This window comes from Pelobates fuscus, chromosome 2 (genome assembly GCF_036172605.1).
Source record: "Pelobates fuscus isolate aPelFus1 chromosome 2, aPelFus1.pri, whole genome shotgun sequence".
Taxonomy (NCBI): domain Eukaryota; kingdom Metazoa; phylum Chordata; class Amphibia; order Anura; family Pelobatidae; genus Pelobates; species Pelobates fuscus.
This window is the reverse complement of record NC_086318.1, coordinates 257,514,275-257,539,497: the sequence shown is the minus strand read 5'-3', so window position 1 is coordinate 257,539,497 and position 25,223 is coordinate 257,514,275. Positions and strand designations below refer to the sequence as shown.

At 39.4% G+C, this 25,223-nt stretch overlaps 1 protein-coding gene across 1 annotated transcript in view; it reads left to right on the top strand.

Moving 5' to 3' along the window:
* The window catches only part of PDE10A (phosphodiesterase 10A), a 384,873-nt gene that overhangs the window by 160,582 nt on the left and 199,068 nt on the right, over positions 1-25,223 (top strand). Inside the window, exons 6-8 of the mRNA XM_063441228.1 lie at positions 2,235-2,375; positions 19,953-20,108; positions 22,993-23,043. Of these exons, the coding sequence (XP_063297298.1) occupies positions 2,235-2,375; positions 19,953-20,108; positions 22,993-23,043 (348 nt within the window). The remainder of the gene's footprint in view (positions 1-2,234; positions 2,376-19,952; positions 20,109-22,992; positions 23,044-25,223) is intronic.

Sequence of the window (25,223 nt, the reverse complement as noted above, 5' to 3'; positions counted from 1 at the left end):
GCCACTGGCATTCATAACTTTCCACATACTGAACAATATACACGCCAGCATGGAGACACGCTAGCACACACAATCACACATCCACAGATACAAATCACGTTCATACACTAATATACACCTAGCACACATTCATAGAGAAACACTAGCATATAGCCCTAGGTGCATATTAATAATCATCAGTTGAAATGCTAGCAGGTGGTCATAAACACATGTTAGCAGACCGAAGACATCCATAGGCAAAAAACACAACAACGTTACCTTAACACACAGCTGTTAATATGACAGCTGTTCACCAGGTAGTAGAACCTTTTTTGCTGTACCATCACAGTAGCTACTTGCACAGCGACACTGGATTCTCTTGGTGCTGAGATGACAGGTGAAAAAAACTCAGTCATCCAGAGACATATTTGTGAGAGTCCTGCGCAGACTGAGATGGTGGATTATAAAAGATTTACCATGCTTTGAAATGTCAGCAGAACTTGTAAATCAACCAATCATAACATTCTGACAGGCAAGTCTCATCTCTCACAAAACTTGTATGGGAATAGCATATCCCACCCTCTTTTTTTTTTATACCGCAATACCCAAAGTCCTTGGCTAGGGGATGAACAGTAGCATGTGCCTTCCCAAGTGTATTGGTCATTCTCCTACTCTTCCTGTATTGGTGCATACTAAAGCCACTTGCTTAGGATGTTGTGTCAGAAGCACATCTTCATAGCAAGTAATATTGATGAGCATCGAGTTTCCTCTGACCCTTTACTAGTTGTTTATTTGTAGCAATGAAGTTGAATACCTCAGGGGCAAAAAAGGTCCAACTTTTTTTTTTTCTTTTTAATGTATTGGCATTTGGACAAACTAGTTAGCAGTTGTGTTCAGATTCATGGTTGGATATATATATATATATATATATATATATATATATATATATATATATATATATATAAACAAAATAATACTTTAGGCACTCACCCCTGAATGGTGTATAAATATATCTTGCCTCCGGTGCTTCCAGCGTCCCATATATATCCAGCAATGAAGAGGAGCACTCAGAAGGACTTTATAATCGTGAATTTATTATTAAAGTGGTGTTACATCAACATGTAAATCCTGTGATTCAACGTTTCGACCCCTCAGGGTCTTTTTCAAGAACAATTTACAAGTGAACTAAGCATGTATTATATAGGCATGTATTATATAGGCAATTGTTCTTGAAAAAGACCCTGAGGGGTCGAAACGTTGAATCACAGGATTTACATGTTGATGTAACACCACTTTAATAATAAATTCACGATTATAAAGTCCTTCTGAGTTCTCCTCTTCATTGCTGGATATATATATATATATATATATATATATATATATATATATATGATATATATTAGTGTAGATTGGATTAAAAATACTCTGGTGTGTGTATATATATATATATATATATATATATATATATATATATATATATATATATACCAAAAGGGTTGTGGTGGGGAAAAAAGAGAAACATTTGATTATATGTTGAGCTCATTTGCATACACCTACCCAGAATCCCTTGCAGTAGTGAGAGCACTGTTAAAGGGGAGGGGGGGGGGGGGGGAGGTGGGGTGTGTGTGTGTGTGTCCCCAAGAACCTAATTTAACCTTATTCTCTTTTTTTGGTCTCATGCCTAGATGAACAATCACACTTTTTGTAGTTATGACTTTTGTAAAAATACTTACTGCACATCCTATATGGATTTTTTTGCTTGACTTTTGTTAGCACTTCATCCTCCTATTAGAAATCAATGAACATGTGTCAAGGTTATTCACTAAAGTGTGAATTGTCATAAATGCAAAGTGAAATTTCACATGAGTGATTTTGAGAATTTTGTTTCAATTCAGTTTTTTCAAACAAAAATTGGGAATTCACTTTGAACTCCCAGCAATTCACTCTAGTAAATAACCCTGTAATTCTTTAAAAGAAGGCAAGGTAAAATGTGTTTATTAAAAATTGCAGCTGCTTTTAAAGATGCTATCCACAGTGAGGCTTGTCGTATTTATAATTTAAGAAGGGCACCAATGCTCCTTGTTCTAATTTAAATCCAACAGATTTTCAATTGTAGGAGCTCTGAAAGAAGCAGTTACCTGTCTGCCACACCTAGCACTGCTATGATGACTACAATAAATGTATATCCCATGTCTCTAAAGTTTGGTCACACTTATCATTATCCCTGCTAATTGTATATTTTGCATTTTTATTAGAGCCTGTGCTTGTTCACACCAACTGGAATAAAGGAAGGACACTCTCCGTTAACTCATGCTGGACCAGTTGAATTTGGAACAACAATATCTGCACATGTAGCCAAAACCAGAAACACCCTATTAGTAGAAGATGTTATGGGGGTAAATTTATTTTGTTTTCAGATGTATATAATGATAGTGAAAGGAGTAAAGCTATATATATATATATATATATATATATATATATATATATATATATATATACATACACACACGTATATGACAGATGTATGTATATATATATATATATATATATATATATATCAAACATTATTGCATATTTTAGAAATTGCTTTTCTTATAGTTTTACATAATTCTATTAACCACGTCATATTTAAACGGTTAGTGATTATGTATACCCAATATATACACATATGTATGCCCAGTGTTTATCACAGGGACGTGTGATTTTACAACTTATTCAAGTTAAAGCAAAGCCATATTGTTTATTTACTATGCAGACCTGTGTCAAGACTTTTTGCCATCACTTTTGTTACCGTACTTTGCATTGGAGAGCTTGACCCTTGAGCCACAAGCCTCTTTATAAATGCAGTGTCTGAGGTCATCTAGCTGGACATTTTCTTATGGGGCTGAGTATAAGGATCCACCAATTATGTGGACTTTCACTCATTTGAGTGTTTTTATTTTCTATTTACATCAAAAATCCTATTTGTAGTTCTTGAAGGGTTTGTGATTTGTTTTTCTGTCTTGTAGCAGATGTCTTGTATCAGTATGGTCTCTTTAAATAATTTTATTTTAAATAAGTTTTAAAATAATTTAATATTTTAAAAAATATGTGATTTGTTAAAATAATGTTAAATATTTTGGGATATAGTGATAATATATAAATATATATGTTTGGCTTGACGTCGCAGTTGATGGTGATAAGTAACCCACAACTCAGAGTCACACAGGAGAGTGGTCAGAACAACAGCTCTATACACTCTGATCTTTGTGCCCTTCTTCAGATGTTTGCTGTGCCAAACTCTATTATACAATCTGCCAAACGCTCTGTTTGACTTTGCCAGTCCACTATCTATCTTTTTGTTTATCTTGGCATCTGAAGAGATGATGCACCCAAGGTATCTGAACTGATGGACTGTCTTCAGTCCAATTCACCAATGGTGATGCGGGGGTATCAGGGTATCAGGGTTGGATATATGAAACCCAATATACAGACCTTGTACTTGCAAAGGTTCAGAAATGGTGAGGCAATCCAAGGTCAGGTAACCGGTATTCAGGAAAACAGGTAACACAACTAACACAACAGCAGGGAGTAGCACAGAGCAATTGAGCAATGGAAACTCAGCTGTTCCAGGATTAAATAGGGTATCAGACTGAAGGCACACCTACTTTGATAAGTCTCCATAACACTCTATTGGTGTATGGGGCTGTCCATCATCTGGGGTTGCCACGGGGAAGTGACTAATAATATGTTCCAGCCACGCTTTTCTCCATTGTGGAATTGTTGTGCACACCTCCCAGCATCTATGGTTGCCTGGAAGGCATGATGCAATCAGAGTTTGTAGGTTGCGGCTCGCCCCCTGCCTTCGCACATACACGCATTCGGGCGGCCCAAGGCAGCGAGGTAGTTTAGGTAAGTCGTGAGAGGGGATAAACTTTATGAGGTGCAGGCTGGGAGAAGACTTATGTCATCTTCAAGCTGACTTCTAATCCAAAGAGCTCAGCAGCCTGCTGGGCTGTCACCATGTGGGAAACAACAGCAGAAAAGTAAGCAAAAAGCAGCTCTCTGATGAGGTGGTCAACATTCTTGGTATGTGCCCTTAGTCGTCTCAGGTTAAATAGGCAGCCATCAGTGCAGTAGCGGATGTAGTCACCATCCTCTCTGTCAAGGTCTTTGAAGCATCAAGCTTAAAAAGATTGTGAGGAGAGTTGGTGCAAGAACACATCCTTATTTACATCATTACACACATATATATATATATATATATATATATATATATTGTAACAAACCACCTCTTTTACAGTAGGACATAGCAGTTCTCCTGCAGCCACATATCTTTCTACCAAGGCAATCAGTTGGTCAGCTGTATGGGGGTCACTTTGGCTGACCCAGCGACGTAGGGCAGCTGGTAAACCACGCAAAAACCGGTCCATAACTAGGGTTTCCACAATGTGGCTAGCTGAATGGATTTCAGGTTGTAGCCATTTCCGTGCAAGGTGTATGAGGTCAAACATTTGGGAGCGTGCGGCTTTGTCTGAATTATATGACCATGAGTGGAACCTTTGGGCACGTACTGCAGAGGTGACACCCAGTCGTGCCAAGATTTCAGCTTTCAATTTGCTGTAGTTACTTGCATCAGCTGGTTCTAGGTCATAATATGCTTTCTGTGGCTCTCCACTTAGGAACGGTGCCAGTATGCTTGCCCACTCACCAGCCGGCCATCCCTCTCTCTCAGCAGTGCGCTCAAATGCCAGAAGGTACGCCTCAACATCATCGGATTTGGTCATTTTCTGAAGATAGTGGCTCGCCCGAATCGCCTTTGGCTGACCCTGGTATCCTCCATCAGGTTCTCCATTCAATTTTCCAGAGAGAGCTTGGATTTCCTGTTGTAGCCCCTGGGTGACTTTTTGCTGCTCCTCCCGGGCTACTTTAAACATCTCCGCTTGTGTCACAACAAGCTGTTTCACCAAGGACTCAGTGCACTCCATCTGTGTTTTGGCCAGGACTTTAGCACCCTCTGCCTGGGCCAGCACCAGTTGCTGCAGGGCTGCACTGTTTTCTGCAGCTCTCCTGTTAGTCTCCTGTTGCACAGAGGTGGACTGGATCAGAGCCTTGATAACATCCTCCATGTTGAGCTTTAACTGACTTCTACCCTCAGGCTTACGTGGATGCCCGCATCCTCCACCATATGTAACAAGCCACCTCTTTTACAGGTAGGGTTGTCACAGATCTTGCAGTAACCACCGCCTTCTAGGGTATATAAAGTCCAGGACACAGTCAGCTCGGTTTTCCTTTTTTTATTCAATAAGAAAACAGGTGCTTCAAATAATAACAAAAACAAACAAAATCCTTGCTCTTACTAGAGCTCTTACTAGACAGGAAATTGCTATCTGCAATTGGGTGGCTTTCCCACTTACCAATTTTCCAAACAAAAGAAATGTCTTTGCAACAAACACAGTTGTCATTCACTCTCCTAGCTGTCTTTTCCTCCCTCACTCTGCAGCAGGCTGCCCTCTTCATTTAAAGGCCTGTCCACTAATTGACTAGCTACAGGTGAGTGTCAATTTAGTTAACTCTTAAGTCTGATCTAAATTGTGGTTTGTTACACAGCAACTAATGCTGTTGGAGCATTGGCCCACCCTACTCTCCAAATACTCCGCCCCAGGGACCCATACCATGTTTTGCAGTACCTCAGCAATGTAGATTGCAAACACTAACATCTCCCTGGGGCATTTAACTGAAAATTCTCAGGTTGCAGTTTAGCAAATCCGGCCTGATGTATCTTCCATCAACCACAATGCCACTTTCACGCTCACATATCCTCCCCCCCAGCTCATACCTATTGGTTTGAGCGACCATGGAAATCAGAGAGTGTACCCTCGACAGCCCATCAGCATTACCTTGTCGCAGACCAGCCCTGTGTTCCACAGTGAAATTAAAAGATTGTAAACTCAAAAACCACCTGGTTACTCTGGAATTATTTTCTTTGTTCTGATACATCCATGTCAGAGGTGCATGGTCCGTTATCAAGCGGAACTTTCTGCCTAGCAGGTAGTATTTTAGAGAGTCTAATGCCCACTTAATAGCAAGACACTCTTTCTCAACAATAGAGTAGTTCCTCTCGTGTGGGTTTAACTTCCTGCTCAAAAAAAAGATAGGGTGTTCTTCACCCTGGTATTCCTGTGAAAGAACAGCTCCCAAGCCAATATCAGAAGCATCTGTCTGAACTATAAAGTCCCTGGAAAAATCTGGGGTCACCAAGACAGGGTGGCTACAGATAGCTTCCTTCAGACTCTTAAAAGCCTCTTCCGCCTCAGGGCACCACTTAACTATGACCGGGGATTTGGCTTTAATAAGGTCTGTTAGAGGTGCAGCAATGGTAGCAAAATCTGGGATGAACCGCCTATAATATCCAATTAAACCCAAAAATGCCTTTACTTGTTTCTTTGTAAGGGGCTGTGGCCATTTTTGTATGGCTTCTACTTTGGCTTCCTGTGGTTTAACCAAACCCCTCCCAATAGAATAACCTAAGTACTTTGCTTCCTCTAAACCAATTGTACACTTGGAAGGGTTGGCAGCTAAGCCCGCTGAGCGGACAGCATCAAGCACCGCTTGAACTTTGGGGAGGTGGGATTCCCAGTCTGTACTGTGGATGACGACATCGTCCAAATATGCTGCAGCATAACGAACATGAGGTTTAAGAATTCTGTCCATCATTCGTTGGAATGTGGCAGGTGCCCCATGTAACCCAAATGGCAATACAGTGTACTGAAACAGGCCACTGGGTGTTGAAAAGGCTGTCTTTTCTTTGGCTCTTTCGGTGAGAGGGACCTGCCAGTAACCCTTTGTTAAATCCAAGGTTGTTAGATAACGGGCTTTACCCAGTCTTTCTATTAACTCATCAACTCTGGGCATTGGGTAGGCATCAAATTTTGAGATGGCATTTAACTTGCGGTAGTCATTACAGAACCTCCATGTGCCATCAGGTTTTGGCACCAATACAATAGGACTACTCCAGTTACTCTGGGATTCTTCAATGACTCCAAGTTTTAACATGCTCTCAACTTCTAAGTTTATAACCTCCCTCCGGGCCTCAGGAATTCTATAGGGCTTGAGATTAACTCTTTTCCCCGGTTCGGTTATTATGTCATGTTTGATCACTTTAGTCTTTCCTGGAACTACCGAGAAAACATCCCTATTTCTTCTGATGAAATCTCTGACCTCTTGCTTTTGATGCACAGACAGAGTCTCAGATATGTTCACTTCTGGCTCTACTATAGGAGGTTCTGCAGGTTTTAAAGCCATCAGGATCTCCCTGTCCTTCCATGGCTTTAACAGATTTATATGATACAACTGTTCAGGCTTTCTTCTCCCTGGTTGTCTGACTTTATAATTGACATCACTCACTTTTTCTATTATTTCATAGGGTCCATGCCAAGTCGCAAGGAACTTATTCCCCACTGTAGGGACCAGAACCAATACCCTGTCTCCAGGTTGGAACACTCTGACTCTAGCATTACGGTTATAGCTGCTTTTCTGAGCCTGCTGGGCTTCCAGCATGTGTTCCCTGACAATAGGCATGACGGTGGCCATTCTATCCTGCATTTGAGCTATATGCTCAATTACACTCCTGTGAGGAGTAGTCTCCTGTTCCCAGGTCTCCTTAGCAATATCTAATATTCCCCTGGGATGTCTTCCATACAACAATTCAAAAGGAGAGAAGCCCGTGGAGGCCTGTGGAACTTCCCTAATGGAAAACAGTAGATATGGCAATAAAAAATCCCAATTTCTTCCATCTGCATCGATTACCTTGCGTAGCATACTCTTAAGGGTTTTGTTGAACCTCTCTACTAAGCCATCAGTCTGTGGGTGATATACTGAGGTCTTAAGATGTTTCACCTGCAAGAGCCTGCACAACTCTTTTGTGACTCTGGACATGAACGGGGTCCCCTGATCTGTCAGGATTTCTTTAGGGATACCCACCCTACTGAACATCAACATAAGTTCCTTAGCTATTACCTTTGAAGAGGTATTACGCAAGGGAATGGCCTCAGGGTAGCGAGTCGCATAGTCCAAGATGACTAATATATACTGGTGTCCCCTAGCAGACCTTACCAGTGGCCCCACTAAGTCCATAGCGATCCTTTCAAAAGGCACATCAATTATGGGTAAGGGTACAAGTGGACTACGAAAAGTCTTGAAAGGAGCCCTGTACTGGCACTCTGGGCATGAAGAGCAATAGTTTGTAATAGCAGTAAACACTCCAGGCCAGTAAAACCTTCTAAGGACTCTCTCTCTAGTCTTTTCGACTCCCAAGTGTCCCCCTAATACGTGGCTGTGAGCCAACTTTAGTACTATATTTTGGTAAGTCTGAGGAACCAACAGCTGCTTAATGACGTCTGAATCCCTTTTTTTCTACACGGTACATTAGGTCATTTTGCACTTCAAAATAGGGGAATGGTAGGGCTTCTCCTGGCTGATTAGCAACCCCGTTTACCACTTTAATATCATTTCTAGCTGCCACTAAAGTGGGGTCTTCCCACTGAGCACTTTTAAAATTACCTGGACTAATTCCAATATCAATTAGGTCCTTATCCTTGTCTGCGGTATTAGTAGGCGCCTCACTAGTTTGAGCTGGGTTATCTCCTATTAATACTGGTTTAGGGCAGTACTTTCTCCTTTTTCTCATTTTTCCGTCACAGTGGTCAAAACCCAAGTCAATATCGGAAAAAGGGAACACATTATCCTCGGCCGACTGACTAATTTCTGATAAATTTTGTTCCCTCTTTTGTACAGCTGCCTATAATTCTAGAAAATGAGGAAAGTCTCTACCGATCACTACCTCATGGGCTAATCTAGGTACAACACCCACTCGGTACTTCAAATCCCCATACTGGGTTCCAATATTTACTTCCGCAGTAGGGTATTCCTTTTTATCACCGTGAACACAGATAATGCCTATTTTCTGTACATGGTCGGGTTTTACCCAAGGTATTATGGACTCTGTTACCAACGTTACCATACTGCCTGAATCAAGTAATGCTTTAGACATTTTTCCGTTCACAGATACACAGCATTTATGCGGGTTATCATCATAGTCATTGTTAACAGTACCATAACAGTTAAACAAACATGAACGGGCTCCCTCATCTTTGCCCATATTGCATTCCATAGGTTCATCCCCCAATGGACAGTCTTTGGCCATATGGCCAGCCTCTTTGCACCTGAAACATTTGACCGTAAAATTTGTCCACCAATCAGTTCCTCTCCCAGGCCTATTAGACCTGGATGCCCCCCTGGTGTTTTGTGTATAGAGCTGCCGCTCTTCAGCTCCCCTTAAACCTTGAACAGTCTTACCAGGTCTTGCCGAATCATGGGGCTTAGGATTGCGAGGGTTTTCCTTTGAAGTAGGACATAGCAGTTCTCCTGCAGCCACATATCTTTCTACCAAGGCAATCAGTTGGTCAGCTGTATGGGGGTCACTTTGGCTGACCCAGCGACGTAGGGCAGCTGGTAAACCACGCAAAAACCGGTCCATAACTAGGGTTTCCACAATGTGGCTAGCTGAATGGATTTCAGGTTGTAGCCATTTCCGTGCAAGGTGTATGAGGTCAAACATTTGGGAGCGTGCGGCTTTGTCTGAATTATATGACCATGAGTGGAACCTTTGGGCACGTACTGCAGAGGTGACACCCAGTCGTGCCAAGATTTCAGCTTTCAATTTGCTGTAGTTACTTGCATCAGCTGGTTCTAGGTCATAATATGCTTTCTGTGGCTCTCCACTTAGGAACGGTGCCAGTATGCTTGCCCACTCACCAGCCGGCCATCCCTCTCTCTCAGCAGTGCGCTCAAATGCCAGAAGGTACGCCTCAACATCATCGGATTTGGTCATTTTCTGAAGATAGTGGCTCGCCCGAATCGCCTTTGGCTGACCCTGGTATCCTCCATCAGGTTCTCCATTCAATTTTCCAGAGAGAGCTTGGATTTCCTGTTGTAGCCCCTGGGTGACTTTTTGCTGCTCCTCCCGGGCTACTTTAAACATCTCCGCTTGTGTCACAACAAGCTGTTTCACCAAGGACTCAGTGCACTCCATCTGTGTTTTGGCCAGGACTTTAGCACCCTCTGCCTGGGCCAGCACCAGTTGCTGCAGGGCTGCACTGTTTTCTGCAGCTCTCCTGTTAGTCTCCTGTTGCACAGAGGTGGACTGGATCAGAGCCTTGATAACATCCTCCATGTTGAGCTTTAACTGACTTCTACCCTCAGGCTTACGTGGATGCCCGCATCCTCCACCATATGTAACAAGCCACCTCTTTTACAGGTAGGGTTGTCACAGATCTTGCAGTAACCACCGCCTTCTAGGGTATATAAAGTCCAGGACACAGTCAGCTCGGTTTTCCTTTTTTTATTCAATAAGAAAACAGGTGCTTCAAATAATAACAAAAACAAACAAAATCCTTGCTCTTACTAGAGCTCTTACTAGACAGGAAATTGCTATCTGCAATTGGGTGGCTTTCCCACTTACCAATTTTCCAAACAAAAGAAATGTCTTTGCAACAAACACAGTTGTCATTCACTCTCCTAGCTGTCCTTTCCTCCCTCACTCTGCAGCAGGCTGCCCTCTTCATTTAAAGGCCTGTCCACTAATTGACTAGCTACAGGTGAGTGTCAATTTAGTTAACTCTTAAGTCTGATCTAAATTGTGGTTTGTTACACAGCAACTAATGCTGTTGGAGCATTGGCCCACCCTACTCTCCAAATACTCCGCCCCAGGGACCCATACCATGTTTTGCAGAACCTCAGCAATGTAGATTGCAAACACTAACATCTCCCTGGGGCATTTAACTGAAAATTCTCAGGTTGCAGTTTAGCAAATCCGGCCTGATGTATCTTCCATCAACCACAATGCCACTTTCACGCTCACAATATATATATATATATATATATATATAGAGAGAGAGAGAACAATGATTCAGAGCACTCCAAAGGACTTGTTGAAAAAAAGGTTTATCTGTGTGAGAAGATCGACGTTTCGACCCGCAGGTCTTTATCAATCTTGATAAAGACCTGCGGGTCGAAACGTCGATCTTCTCACACAGATAAACCTTTTTTTCAACAAGTCCTTTGGAGTGCTCTGAATCATTGTTCTCTGTATACCTACGCTCTGCAGCACCAAGGCATTTTTTGAGGATAATCACTTAAGGTAGAGTGCCAGATTTCAAATTTGTTTATATATATATATATATATATATATATATATATATATATATATATATAACGAACAATTCAAAGATAGCACTCCAGGGACTTAATAAAATGTAACTTTTATTTTTCTCACTAAAACATCAAAGGTGTCAACGTTTCAGCTTGATCCCCTCAAGCTTTCGTCAGGACATACTGTGCAGACAAACAAACCCACATATATACCATACAGATAATGATAACTCACCACACTTGTGAAGGTGACATGTATCAACATTGTGAATTCCAGTGGGACATATGCCTTTATAATGATGTTTAAAGATGCTTTTGATTGGTTTTGTCTGAACTCTTTCAGAGTCACGAGCATTCCTGTTGATTTTCAGCCCTGCTTTCTATGAGTCCAGTTTACACATTAGCAAAGATATTCATTGCAGTAATTACTATTCTATGCGGCCAGTGTGACTAATGTTTAAGTAATTGATTCCCCTAGCGTAAAATAGTTGAGTAAGATCGAGTTTATTTCTAGTAACTACACAAGTCAGTATTAGTTTAATTGGGTAGTCTAGTTGGAACCGTTTAGGTTATCCACCCCTATCTTATACAACTGGGATTTAGTTAACTCTGAGGATATATGTGCTCATGCGTTTAGGTGTTATCCTTTTGTTAAATAATCTTGTTATCTCGTATGGGCTTTTTTAGAGTCCGTTGTATATACTAAGAAATTGAATATAGTGCATCAGTCACAGCTCTATGTGGCCAGTGTGATTAATTTTGAGATCATTAGTAGTTATTTTGATCTAGTAACTGGCCAATCTCCAGTGAGTTTAATTGTGGAGTCTATTTTTGTAATCAGTTAGGCGATCTACCCCTATCCTAGCGATCTTGTGTGGAGTGAATTCCAGTGGGACATATGCCTTTATAATGATGTTTAAAGATGCTTTTGATTGGTTTTGTCTGAACTCTTTCAGAGTCACGAGCATTCCTGTTGATTTTCAGCCCTGCTTTCTATGAGTCCAGTTTACACATTAGCAAAGATATTCATTGCAGTAATTACTATTCTATGCGGCCAGTGTGACTAATGTTTAAGTAATTGATTCCCCTAGCGTAAAATAGTTGATTTGAATTCTTTTAATTGCACGATCTATGTGTAAGGTTGTTTTTTTATAATTGTTGATACATGTCACCTTCACAAGTGTGGTGAGTTATCATTATCTGTATGGTATATATGTGGGTTTGTTTGTCTGCACAGTATGTCCTGACGAAAGCTTGAGGGGATCAAGCTGAAACGTTGACACCTTTGATGTTTTAGTGAGAAAAATAAAAGTTACATTTTATTAAGTCCCTGGAGTGCTATCTTTGAATTGTTCGTTGAATTTTGGCTGACAAGCACCGGGCATTGGACTACGGATCAGGTGGAGTGCAAGATTATTTGTTTTTTTTTATATATATATATATATATATATATATTGTGGGGATATTTATGGGATAATAATAGTAAACAGTTGAGAATTGCCCACTATTTCAATTCTCAGATCCCAAAGATCGTTATCATGTAAGTGAAATGTATTCCATATAAATAAAATCACAATTTGTTATAAAAATAGATACACTTTATTGTGACAATTTAAATAATAATAATATGTAACATGCATGATAATAATCAATGAATATTCAGTATAACATGAGTATGCATTACAAATGGTATTACATTCCAATGGCTAACACAGCCAATTGTCAAGAGGAGATTTATGATGGGCTTCACAGAAAAAGAAAGTGAAAGTTTACACACACAGAAAAGCTTTCTTTCACACAGCTTGCAGCGTAAGGCCATAAAACTTTAGCTAACAGTTAGAATAACCCTTTCAATGCTGGCTAGACCTCCTAGGTAATTAAGACCTATTCTCATGTAATTTAAAAAAAATAACATCTAAACCAGCTCATTAGTCATTTCCTGGAACCATCCAATAAAAATAATCTACCGGATTCTACAAGCTGAATTTTAACTTGTCTAAACAGATATTTTATCTTATTTTAGAGCAAATCAACATACACCTGGATCAACAAATCAATCATACACCTGGATAAATATCACGATATGCTGACATGTGATGTAATCACACTAATATATAATTATTATTTTCCCACCTGCAGAATGGGATGCTATAACTATATATTCTTTAGTAACTAAGATTTCTAAATATCGAAATCTGATCGTGATTTATCCAGTCATATATCATGCTATTAGAAAATTTTTATTAATTTAGATTAATTAAATGAAAACAGTATAATTACCAGTTGAGTAGACATTCTCATCAGATGAGTAGGTAGTCTCAGGAACTGAATGGACGTGTGATTGGTGTGTAAGAAATTCTGAGTGCCCTGGAGTGGATATCTGTCATGGATTTCTCTGCATGGCCGAATCTGAAACCCAAACTCCAACTCACTTTAACTCCGACTCTTTGACTTCCTTTTTCTCTTTGTCTTAACTTTTTAAAGGGAAAAATTCTCTGTTCGTCACTAGGTGATAGACCAATAGAAAACTGGAGGTGTGGTTACCTTCCAGATAGCAACTTAAGTATTTGGTCTATAGAGGCCAGTCTCGTCCCACTAAACATTCCTATCCAGGAAAGAGTTAACTTTTCCTGGTGGCTATTCTGACGTTATTTAGCTAATCTTTATGGTTAATATAATTTAAGTTTACTCGTCAGTTCAAAGGGTTTTCTTCAGACAGTGTGTCTCCAATTCCTGCTGTAATTTCTAATATGACAGTTCGTAAACTAAGTTTCACCTTTCACTTACAATGGGAATCTTGTAAAATTTAGAAAGTAAAATTAATTACTAATCTTCTCTGTCACTAATGTCTGGGTTTAGAATTATTTCTATTCCATTAGCATCTAGACAGAGAATCCATCCCCCGTTCTCATTTCTTATCACTTGGTTTGTATATACAATGCATTCTTTAGCTCCGGCTAGGTTAGCCACAGAAAGGATAGAAATTTGTGTCTTTGTTAGCTTGAAATCCAAAATGGAGTCTGCTCTGTTCAGAGTGATTTCTTCTATATATACTCACAGTCATGGGAAAATGAAAGTACACCATATTTGAATTCTATGGTTTTACATATCAGGAAATATTAATAATCATCTGTTCCTTAGCAGGCCTTGAAATTAGGTAACTTTAACCTCAGCTGAACAACAACACATGACATATTACACCGTGCCATGATTTATTTAATTATGACACAGCCCTTGGCCACACCTCTACTTACACTCCTAAAATGAAAGTGTCCATCTTTGTCCATTTGCACAATTTGGAATGCATGAAATGCTGTAAAAAATTTTGGTTTATATTTTGTTATCTGTAATCCTGTCATATACAGTTTACGTAGAAATCACACTTGATTTGTTCTGGTAGTGCTGCTTTTCTGACCATATTCAAACAGTATCATCAGAAAAATATAGACTACAATCAGAGTAAAAACCAAAGAAAAGAAAAAGTTACCTGCGCTCTCTCCTTAATCCCTATGTATATTTAGACAAATGGAGGTAATTTAGTTTTTCCAATGATCATTGGAGGGAATGCCCGCCTGCCAACGTCAAGGCAGACCCCCCTAAAGCGGGTCCTACACTGACTCTTCAGATTGCTTCCTTGAGCTTCTGGCCTTTATATTGGGGCTAATGTGTACTGTAGTCATTGCTGCCAGCCCCGTAGTGATGGGAGTGAGCGCAAGACTTATCTTTTTGTATTTACAATTCGAGTAAAATCACTCTATAGAAAAGCATTGAAACCACAACATAATTTGCTATACAGCAAATGGATTAGCAATTTTATTGATGTAAATCATTTCGCTCAAGGGATAGTGTGTAGTTTCCTTCCTAACAATGGCTGACACTAAGGTAGCCTGGCTAAGCAAGCACACTATGTTTAAATTTAACTCTTTTACTGCCACAGTTTAAAGTTGCACATGTCCCTTCACAGTACACATAAAAAGTAAATTGATTAGGAAAAAGTGTTGGAGCCCCTGTTTACTAAATATGTAGCACAGCCATGTCAAATGCTGAGAAACTGTCTGCCACTCATCTTCTCAACCCCAGCCACCAATATCCATTGCACAAACACATCGTGAGCACATGGTGTGCTTGAAAAGTGGGACAGAAAAGGGCTGCCCTGTATGGATTATAGCCACACTTCTAGATATTTGAGAGTCACAAAGATGAGTTAAAAATAAGATACATAAAAGGAAATAGTTTGACAGAGGCACACAATGAGAGAATGACTGACACTTGAACACAAATGGGGACAAAATGACAAAGGCACAAAAAGGACAGATTGACAGGTGCATATTGGGGTAAAAATAATGGCAGAGGCCCAGGCATGCAAAGGTAAAGAGATTTCTAGGCAAAAAAACAAAGAAGTCAAGCAAACAAGAGCATCAGTAAAACACAGAAGGAAGGAAGTGATGAAAAGAGAAATGTCTGTCTGTCCCTGCAGAGACCCATAAATGGAGTGCAGTAAACTGCCATGGGGGGCATTATGCCTTCAAGGTATTAGGTTCGGTGAGTGGTTGAGGCCGGTGGAGTGGGTCAGGTCACTGGTGGGAAGTGCCTCATCCTAACATAATGATTGATTAGCTTTCAATTCAGTGAAGGTTTATCCACTGATTTTGTTACAATGGACATGTACAAAATTTCCTCAAGCCAATGGGTGACTCCATATGTAGGTCTTGTTTTTGTTTGTTTTTTGGGTGATACAAAATAGATCATATAACTATTCAGATACACAAGTTAAAGTATCTTTAGAGAATTAAAATAGGAGAATAGCTACTAATATACATATGTAGCAACAGAGCACAGGTGATTGTATCCACACGATTTTTAAATCTTGGTTAGAGCAGCTAAAGCAGGTATAGAGGTAGGATCAGTTAAGGACAGACCAGTGGAGTATTTCGGTAAATTCCTACCGTGTGTAATAACCTAGAGGTGAGAGAAATAAGAACAAAGATACTTTTCCCTCCCTGTCTTATTAGTTCAGAGTTTGGTACTCAGTAACTGAAGGGTAAGGGTTAAGGATTAAAGACAACTCCCTTTAAATCTCTCATCAGTAATGGTTCAGTTTGAAAATCAATATCTGGGATCAGTGCAGTATAAAGCCTAAGTAGGTGCTGTATTACTGTAATTACCCCACCAGGACCAAAGCATCCCGTTTTCCCAATAAGATATTTGAATCCTATGTTTAGGTATCACACTCCACACTTGCTGTGTAACAGGTATTGCATTACACACTATCTATTGGTGGAATTTCCACAGTCTCGATCGTCTATCTGAGGGAAAGGAGGAGTTTAAAATTGCATATTTCTTAAACTGCAATACGGCAGGTTTAGTATATCTACTTACCTGCCAATGTAATCTGAAATATGTTGGGAAGACATTTTTGGCCAGTTCAAAAAACGTATTTAAGAACACATTAGATCTCCAAAAAATCTGGTAGATAATCCCATTTCAAGACACCTTAGAGAATATCATGGAGGGGATTTTAAGGGTCTACACTTCTGTGGCTTAGAATTGGTGAAAAAAAAAAGCACAAGGAGAGGTGACTGATACATTTTTGAAGCAAAGGGAGTCCTTTTGGATCTATAGATTGAAAACATTGAGTCCAAAGGGACTTAATGAACGTTTCTTCTTTGCCCCCTTCCTGTAATTAATCAATAATAATCTTTCTCACCATTTACTATTTTAGTCTTATATATAGTTATGGATCGGTCCATGGTCACTAATATACAAAATATGTTTCAATATCTCACTGGTAAAGAAAACACTCATAAAGGTAACCTCTACACTTTTATTATAGGATCCTTAAATTTTGCATCAAAAGCAGACAGAGACAGGACAATCTTTTATTTCCAAATATTTTGTCTTTGTCTTTTGGACACTGTGATTAATAATACTATCTATGAGACAAGAACTTTATTAATTGGTGCAGGTTGTATTAAAGTACATATATTCCACTTTGTTTCAATAGCCATCTAGGAACAGGGGCTTTCTACTTAGTGATGCTGACAACATTTTTACATCCATAAATATGACGATGTATATAATCAGTATCTATCTGTACATCTGCACTACAAAGTGTCCTCTCCTTTAGATATATTAAAATACTTCCTGACCTTTCATAATATGTACATGATGGTTTGCTAACTAAAAATAGTATTCATTAATCCTAATTATGCCTTGGGTAGTTATTCATGATACCCCCCGACCTGACCTTATTAGAACATGTTACCGTCTATTTGACTTTGTGCTGTGAATATTCTCTAGCTACCTTCCATCTGAGGTCGTGGCACTGGATTGGCCATATGATGCAACTAGATTGGCATATCCCCTACCCTTTAAAATATCCGGCGGGCTCCCTGGACTTTAATGCTCTTAAAAAAGGCGCAACATAGTGCCGAAACGCGCGTCGAGTTTAGACGATGCCGTTAGGCGATTTTTTAAAATCTTTGTTAGGATCTCTATGTAGTCGGATAACTTTATTTATGCAGCTACTGTTGTGCAGGACTGGAAAAGGGAGTCAAAATTGTGTCAGACAGGATTTTCAGATAGACAATCAAGACTTGGGAAATTCCACCAATAGATAGTGTGTAATGCAATACCTGTTACACAGCAAGTGTGGAGTGTGATACCTAAACATAGGATTCAAATATCCTGCTGGGGAAACGGCATGCTTTTGTCCTGGTGGGGCAATTACAGTTATACAGCACCTACTTAGGCTTTATGCTGCACTGATCCCAGATGAAGAGAGATTTAAAGGGAGTTGTCTTTAATCCTTAACCCTTACCCTTCAGTTTCTGAGCATCAAACTCTGAACTAAAAAAGACAGGGAGGGAAATTATATTTGTTCCCTATTTTTCTCACCTCACGGTGTGTTATTACATATGGTAGGAATTTACTGAAATACCGCACTGGTCTGTCCTTAAAGGGACTCTCCAGTGCCAAGAAAACAAACCGTTTTCCTGGCACTGCAGATCCCCTCTCCCTCCCACCCCCCATCCCAAGTTGCTAAAGGGGTTAAAACCCCTTCAGTGACTTACCTGTATCCAGCGCCGATGCCCCTCGGTGCTGGTTCAGGGTCCGCCCACGCTCCTCCAATTGAACATGCGCGGCCAGCGGTGAGGAGAAAGCTAATGTGAATGCGCGGCAATGCCGCGCACGCGCATTAGACCTCACCTTAGGAAAGCATTGAAAAAATGCTTTCAATGGTTTCCTATGGGGATTTCACTGACACTGGAGGTCCTTACATAGCGTGAGGACATCCAGCGACGCTATTGCACACGAAATGTGTGCTATAAACCCGAAAGTGACCTCTAGTGGCTGTCTAGTAGACAGAGGAGTAAACCCTGCAAGGTAAATATTGCAGTTTATGAAAACTGCAATATTTACAGTTGCAGGGTTAAGGGTAGTGGGAGTTGGCACCCAGACCACTCCAATGGGCAGAAGTGGTCTGGGTGCCTGAAGCGTCCCTTTAACTGATCCCACCTCTATACCTACTTTAGCTGCTCTAACAGAGATTTAAAGATTGTGTGGATACAATCAACTGTTCTTTGTTGCTACATATGCATATTAGTAGCTATTCTTCTATTTTAATCCTCTAAAGATACTTTACCGTGTGTATCTGAATAGTTATATGATCTATTTTGTATCTGGATATTACCACAGTAGCTATTTCAAGATAGACTACATAGGTTACATAGATTCTTCCTTTTTAAGTAACTAGCACATTTGTTTTTTCACTTATTCATTTGATTTCACGTTGTATATGTAATAGTTCAACATATAGTACTGAATAAAGATATTAATACTTGCATTTTTTAACCCTTTGAGTTTCTACTCTTAATGTGGGTAAATCCGTGGTGGGTTTCTAGAGAACTGATATCCGTGTGCTGTCTTCTTTAGACTTAATTGGGTTATGCCCATTTTACCCACTCAGTCCTACTTTTGACGTTAGGGCCAGGTTGTTCTGCCCCTCAGTTATTTCTTGTTCTTTCATTTCATGCTCTTACCTCTATTTGTGCTTTGCTGGCTTGCGGTCCTTGCCTGGTTCCCAGTTCTTGTGATATTGTGACTCCTTGTGCCTGATTTACTGTGTTTTTGACTTAACTCGTTCTTTGAACCATCCTTACCTATTGTCTGCCCTGACTTGAGGCTAGTTTGACTTTTTTGCCTTGTGGTATCATGACCTACGCCTGTATTGTGGTTTTCTTATTTAGATTACACCTGATTGTGTTTTTCTCTCTGCTATGCCCAACCAATCTAAGGTCTGATAATACATCTTGCTATTCCTGTTCTAAATCTGCTTTAAGAATCCTAACTCTACTGGTTACTCTGAGAGTCCTGCAGCTGTGTACTTGTGCCAGGGCTGGGGTTACAAGCACATCATAAATTTAGAAGCTAATATTTAGTAAATGTACGTTTACAAAAAAAATGTATATTCTACTACCATGACCACTTTAAATCACTGAAGGAGTCATGGTGGTTGGAGTAAGCCTTTAACTGGAGGCAAATTGGTTGCTCACTCATATACAAAGCCTACCAAAAACTTTTAAAGTTTTAGAAATGCCTGATTTAGACAAAAATAATCAGTATTTACTTACACTATATGGTCATACATGTACGCTTGCCAAAACATCAATGCACCTTTGCCATGAATATTTATGTGCAATGAATTTCACAATAGATTGAATCCTATGTGTACAGACTTACACATTTAACTGATTTTGAATTTGCATTCATTTATTTTCAAGGATGAGCGGTTTCCCAAAGGAACTGGACTGGACTCAGGGACACTTATCCGGTCTGTTCTTTGTTTACCAATTGTTACTGCTATTGGTGATCTGATTGCAATCCTGGAACTTCATCGACACTGGGGAAAAGAACCCTTCCGTTTGTGTCACCAGCAGGTATACTCTTACTTTTTGCTGTATAGTTACAATTTTTACACATTTAAAATTGCAACAGAACATTTCATCCATATTATTTGTAATAATGCATGTTTGCTGTTCAAGTATTTCTTCGGTTATGCTAGAAATGCAAACTCCATTTTGGCGGATGCTTTATCCGAAAATATTGCTTGCATTGCACCCCATGTACCGAACCCGGCATCCAAGACCTCCTGAAGAAAATACAACAAATACTGGCAGCTGAACTAGTGGTGGTCACAGCCAAAAATACAGGCTAACACTGCCTGAATTCAGGCCACAGAGGAAGATATAATTGACCTCAGACGAGACTTGCAGGCGCTGGGGGAGACTGTGCAGCAAATGCAGTCTACACATGCTCACACTTCAGAACAAGTTGCCCTACTCGACAGACTATTAAGGTTCAGGGAGTGCTAGAGACTGTGCCAATGGAAGAGCTGCCACCTGGAGGCATCTGTGCTGTCCACTAAACAAGCTAAACACTTCTCTTTCAATGGCATATACACGATCAATAAATCGCCGCAGGGGCCGCCCTCTTCACCTTGACACATTATCCTGCATTGAGATAGTGACCAAGAAACTAAGTTTGATAGCAGTATTCATCTCCCTTTTCAAGACCTTAGCAGAACTAGCTTACTCTGGTGCAAATCCAAACTGATTGCCTAAAAGCTTCAATTGGAAGGATTAACTTACCGCTGGTCCACTCCCAGGGCCCTATGGTTGCTTAATGATGGTAAATCCTACAACGCCTCAGATCCCATGGACAGTCCACAATTCCTCTCAGCACTGGGACTTACTGATGGAACTCTGGCAGAGCACAGCCTGACTCCTGGGATGTTGCCAATGTGACCATGTTCATACCCAGAGGATGGAGGGACTTGCTAACTTGATCTGGTTTTCTGATAATGTTATAACATAGCTCAAGTTTATACTTTACTCTTTCTTTCACTTCTCTGCTCCATATTCAGATGAAATGTTAATTGCATACCAATGTCTGCTACCATCTGTCTTTGCGGGCGATGGTGTGCCCTCACCCACCTGATAGTTAACCATCTTTTCTGCCTTGGCCCATTGTCATGGTCAGTTATATTAGTAAATCTCCCCTCCCTCCCCCATTTTCCCATGATATAGGGGCTTGTCTAAGAGCTTTTCTGTATCGAGGCATGGGCCTCCTAATTCCATATCCTTTTATGTAGCAAGGAATCCCTGAGGGACCCAAGTGCTATTTACTGTTCCACCCCAGGCTCCATACATAATAGTGCCCACCTAGCAAATAAATCTTAGTCACTTAGGCTTTTACCACTCACCCTGATCCAGAGTAATTTATTGATAGTTTCTTGTAATACTATTGTTTTGTTAGACATACTAATACAAAATTATGTCATCGAATACTATTGGGTTGTGTTACATAACTATTGTATTGTTGAATACCAATATGTATTTTACCTCAATAAAAAAAGAGAATGTAAAAGAAAAATATCTGATCATACTACTCAAGTAAGTACATTTATAAATAGTTTAATCCATTAAACTTAGTCATCTTCTGTCTGTTTTTGGAAAATGTTACTCAAAATAGATACCATGATGCTCGATCATCCATATTACATAACATAGTAACATAATACCAGTGCTTCTTCATCAATATTTCGTTATGTATTGTGTTACTATAACAAACAGTAATTTTAAAAAAGGGAAAGAAAAAAAATGATAAAACCAAACTTGACATAGAGATTCCCTTTGTACATAAATTGCCACAGTCAAAATAGCAACAGCAGCAGCATTTAAAGCAACGTGGTAGGAAAAAAGAAATGAAAATATTTATCTTGAACAAAGTGTTTATTAGATAAGCAATTTATCACCCAGCTATAGTTACTAGAGAGAGATCAGATTACAATTATGCTAAATTGTTCTGGTGCTTAGAGTAACCTTTTAATGTTAACACTGTATCCTTCCATTTCCATTTAGAAGCATAACTCACATTCACCCCATTCTAATGCTTGCGAACACAAAATCTTGGAGTTAGTTAACAGGGCTGATAAGTTGTGGATAGTACAACAGAGGGCAGAGTTGCATAAAATTTTGCATTGGAACATTTGGCTCATATATATCACACAGACATATTAACACCACACTTAATTTCTAATACATAGTACACATATATGCTTATTTTAACAGTGTGGCTGAACAAGTGTCTATGAACAAGTATTGCAAACAAAGGTTAACTCTTTAAGGATAACTCTAACAGTACTGTTTGTTGCAGTAACTAAAATACAGAACAAAATATTAATATAAAAGCACTGGTATTATGTTACTATGTTATGTAATAGAGATGGATCATTGTGTATCTAGTTTGAGTAACATTTCTTAAAATAAACAGAAGATGATGAAGTGAACAGGCTTTAATGGATTAAAATATTTATAGATCTGGCAATAATGCACTGTTTATGTGAATGTTTGCATAGAACACCAAATTCATTTACTTGAGTTTGATGATCATATATTCAAACAAAATGTATTAATATTGCAATATGGCTCATCCAAAGTAAAATCAAATATATGTATGGAAGAGTGGGCTATTCTTTAATCTAGCTGTACATTTACACTGGTGGGGAAATCACAATCTCAATAACAATAAATATGTAAAATGTTATGCTGATAAAGAAGGAATGTTGTAGACTTTGTTTATATCATGCTATTTTTTTAGAGAAATACATTGAGCTTATTCTGTGGGATAAGACTATTTTCCAAGCTTTTCCAGTTATATTTACAATTTTAATTTATTTTAAGCTTTAGACCCGCTCTTGTTCCACTTATCAGAAATTAACTAATTTTAGATTTTTTTTATTTTTTTATTTTTATTTTGAAGGTAGCAACAGCAAATCTTGCATGGGCCTCAGTAGCAATACATCAAGTACAAGTAAGTTGTTGGTTTTTCTTTTTTTTTTCTTTTAAAACAGATCATTCATCTTCCTGATATTTGCTTACTTAAATCTTCCAAGGAACTCCCACCTCCAGTTGAGCCCCAAAAGTGGTGGGAGGTGAGAAAAGGGGGCCTATATATTTAATGTTACATTCGATTTAAGTTTTTTTTTTTTTTTTTTTTTTTCATAGAATTGCACTGTGAGTTCACTTTTGAACTCACATTTAATGTGATTTTCTCCCATATTTCTCTCCAGTACTCATGTACACAACCTCTATAACATTACATCAGCATGTTTCCAATAGTTGTGTTTCCAATAGTTGTGTCAGCTGCAGAGATGTTGGATGCTGTATTAAAAGTGAAGTACAAAAAAAAATGTGTCCATGTTGAGCGCAAAACCCACTGACCTGCCAGTTCCTACTGTTTTAATACATACAACATACCAATTCTATCTGAATAACAAGCAGGAAACTGATTATAATAATTCCTTCTAATAACAAAAACAAATCTACAGCCCAATTTGAGGCTTGTCTTCGACCTATTTGGTCATTGTATTTGTAGTTATATATGTCATTGTAAATCGAACAGTCAATAGATATTAGCAACTACAAATTACTGACAGATTTCCAACCTTGTCCGTATTCTTTTTTTAAATTGTATTTTGTATTTGTATTTTAGAGGACTGAAGTGAGGCAGGACTGGTAAAGAGTGTTGCACATGAGATGGAAGCCTGTTTTGGTGTTCTATGTGTTTGGAGGCAGCATGTGGAATTGTGTGTACATAGAGGACGCTGTTATTGAGAGCCGATACTGGATGGGTGCAAATATTCTTTTTTCTTAGGGCAAAAAAGGTTCTCACCTAACATGCAATCAGACTTGCTTAAAATTCTTTAAAATATACAATTCAAATTACCATGTAAAATAAATCTTACAATCATGTTTTACAAATAATTGTCCATAGTGCAGCAAATGAACACACACGTGAGCTTCTTCTCTTCTTCTGTGGGCGTGTATGTTTTACTCACTTCAGAACTATTTTTACATGAAAGCATGCACTCTAAATGTCTTAACACTCTTTTCTTCCGGATACAATCTCTTCCTGTAACTACCACCTATAAGCATATACATATACATATTACACTACCTTCAATTCAATTCATTGCTATATAGTTTGTGTTCCATGAGTTACATAAATAGACATTATCATGTCATGTACACCCACCTGTTACATGTCACTCAGTCAGCATTCATACCTATAATTGGAGTATGTAAGAACAACACCCACATAATATAAAATATTCTACAAATATGTGTGTGTGTGTCTAGAGGACAACATGAAAAAGGAAATATAGTAATGTATATAGAAAAAATACAGGAAACTAATACATCTGGAGTCAGTAGGGATAATGACTAAGTATGATGTCCCTTGTGGCAAACTCTCCTTTTTACCTGAGTTTGCCACACGCTCCTGGAGGAGCCTGCTTGCTAGCCTCTTGCCCACAGACTATGGGCCCTGCACGTCAACCTGTAAAAGACTACTGAACTTGACCGACTGTTAGCACTGATTTCCCTGGCATGGGGCCATGCTTGTGGTAGGTCAAACTATTACTTCCAGGAAATTCCTGAACCCCTGAACCGATCGGGGTGATTTTTGGATATATTGTTCACTCAGATCGGGGCTATCAGGGGATTATGGGGTTTTGTGTGTTTTTAAGGTACTTTTTGGGCTTTCATAAATGTTATGTTTTATCTGTGCTTTGAGATAATTAGGTTAGATTAGTACAGTTCCTGATTCAGTTATCTCCCAAGCACAGAGCAGGGATTCTATTGTTTGTATATGGGAGTGTCTCACTGTATGACTCTGTTTTTATAGGTTTGTTCACTTTGTGTCCCTGCGCCCAACATGGTCCACCTGCGTGTCGTCCTTGTTGGGAAACTTGCATAAAAGGCCAGTGTGCCTCCATTAAAAGCCTATTCCAGCTTACACTCCAAAACTGTGTGTCGTCCTGTTATTGGAGGGAAAGAAGATTTACTCCTGTGTCTGCTGTTCCAGCTTGCAGGGATTCAACGGGGTAAGTCCTTGTAAGGACTTGAGCTAATTCCCCATTCAGCTCCAGGAAGGAGCGGTTCTAGGGCCCTAGTCAAGCCACGGCGACTGAGGGCCAGAAGTGCTGCGGT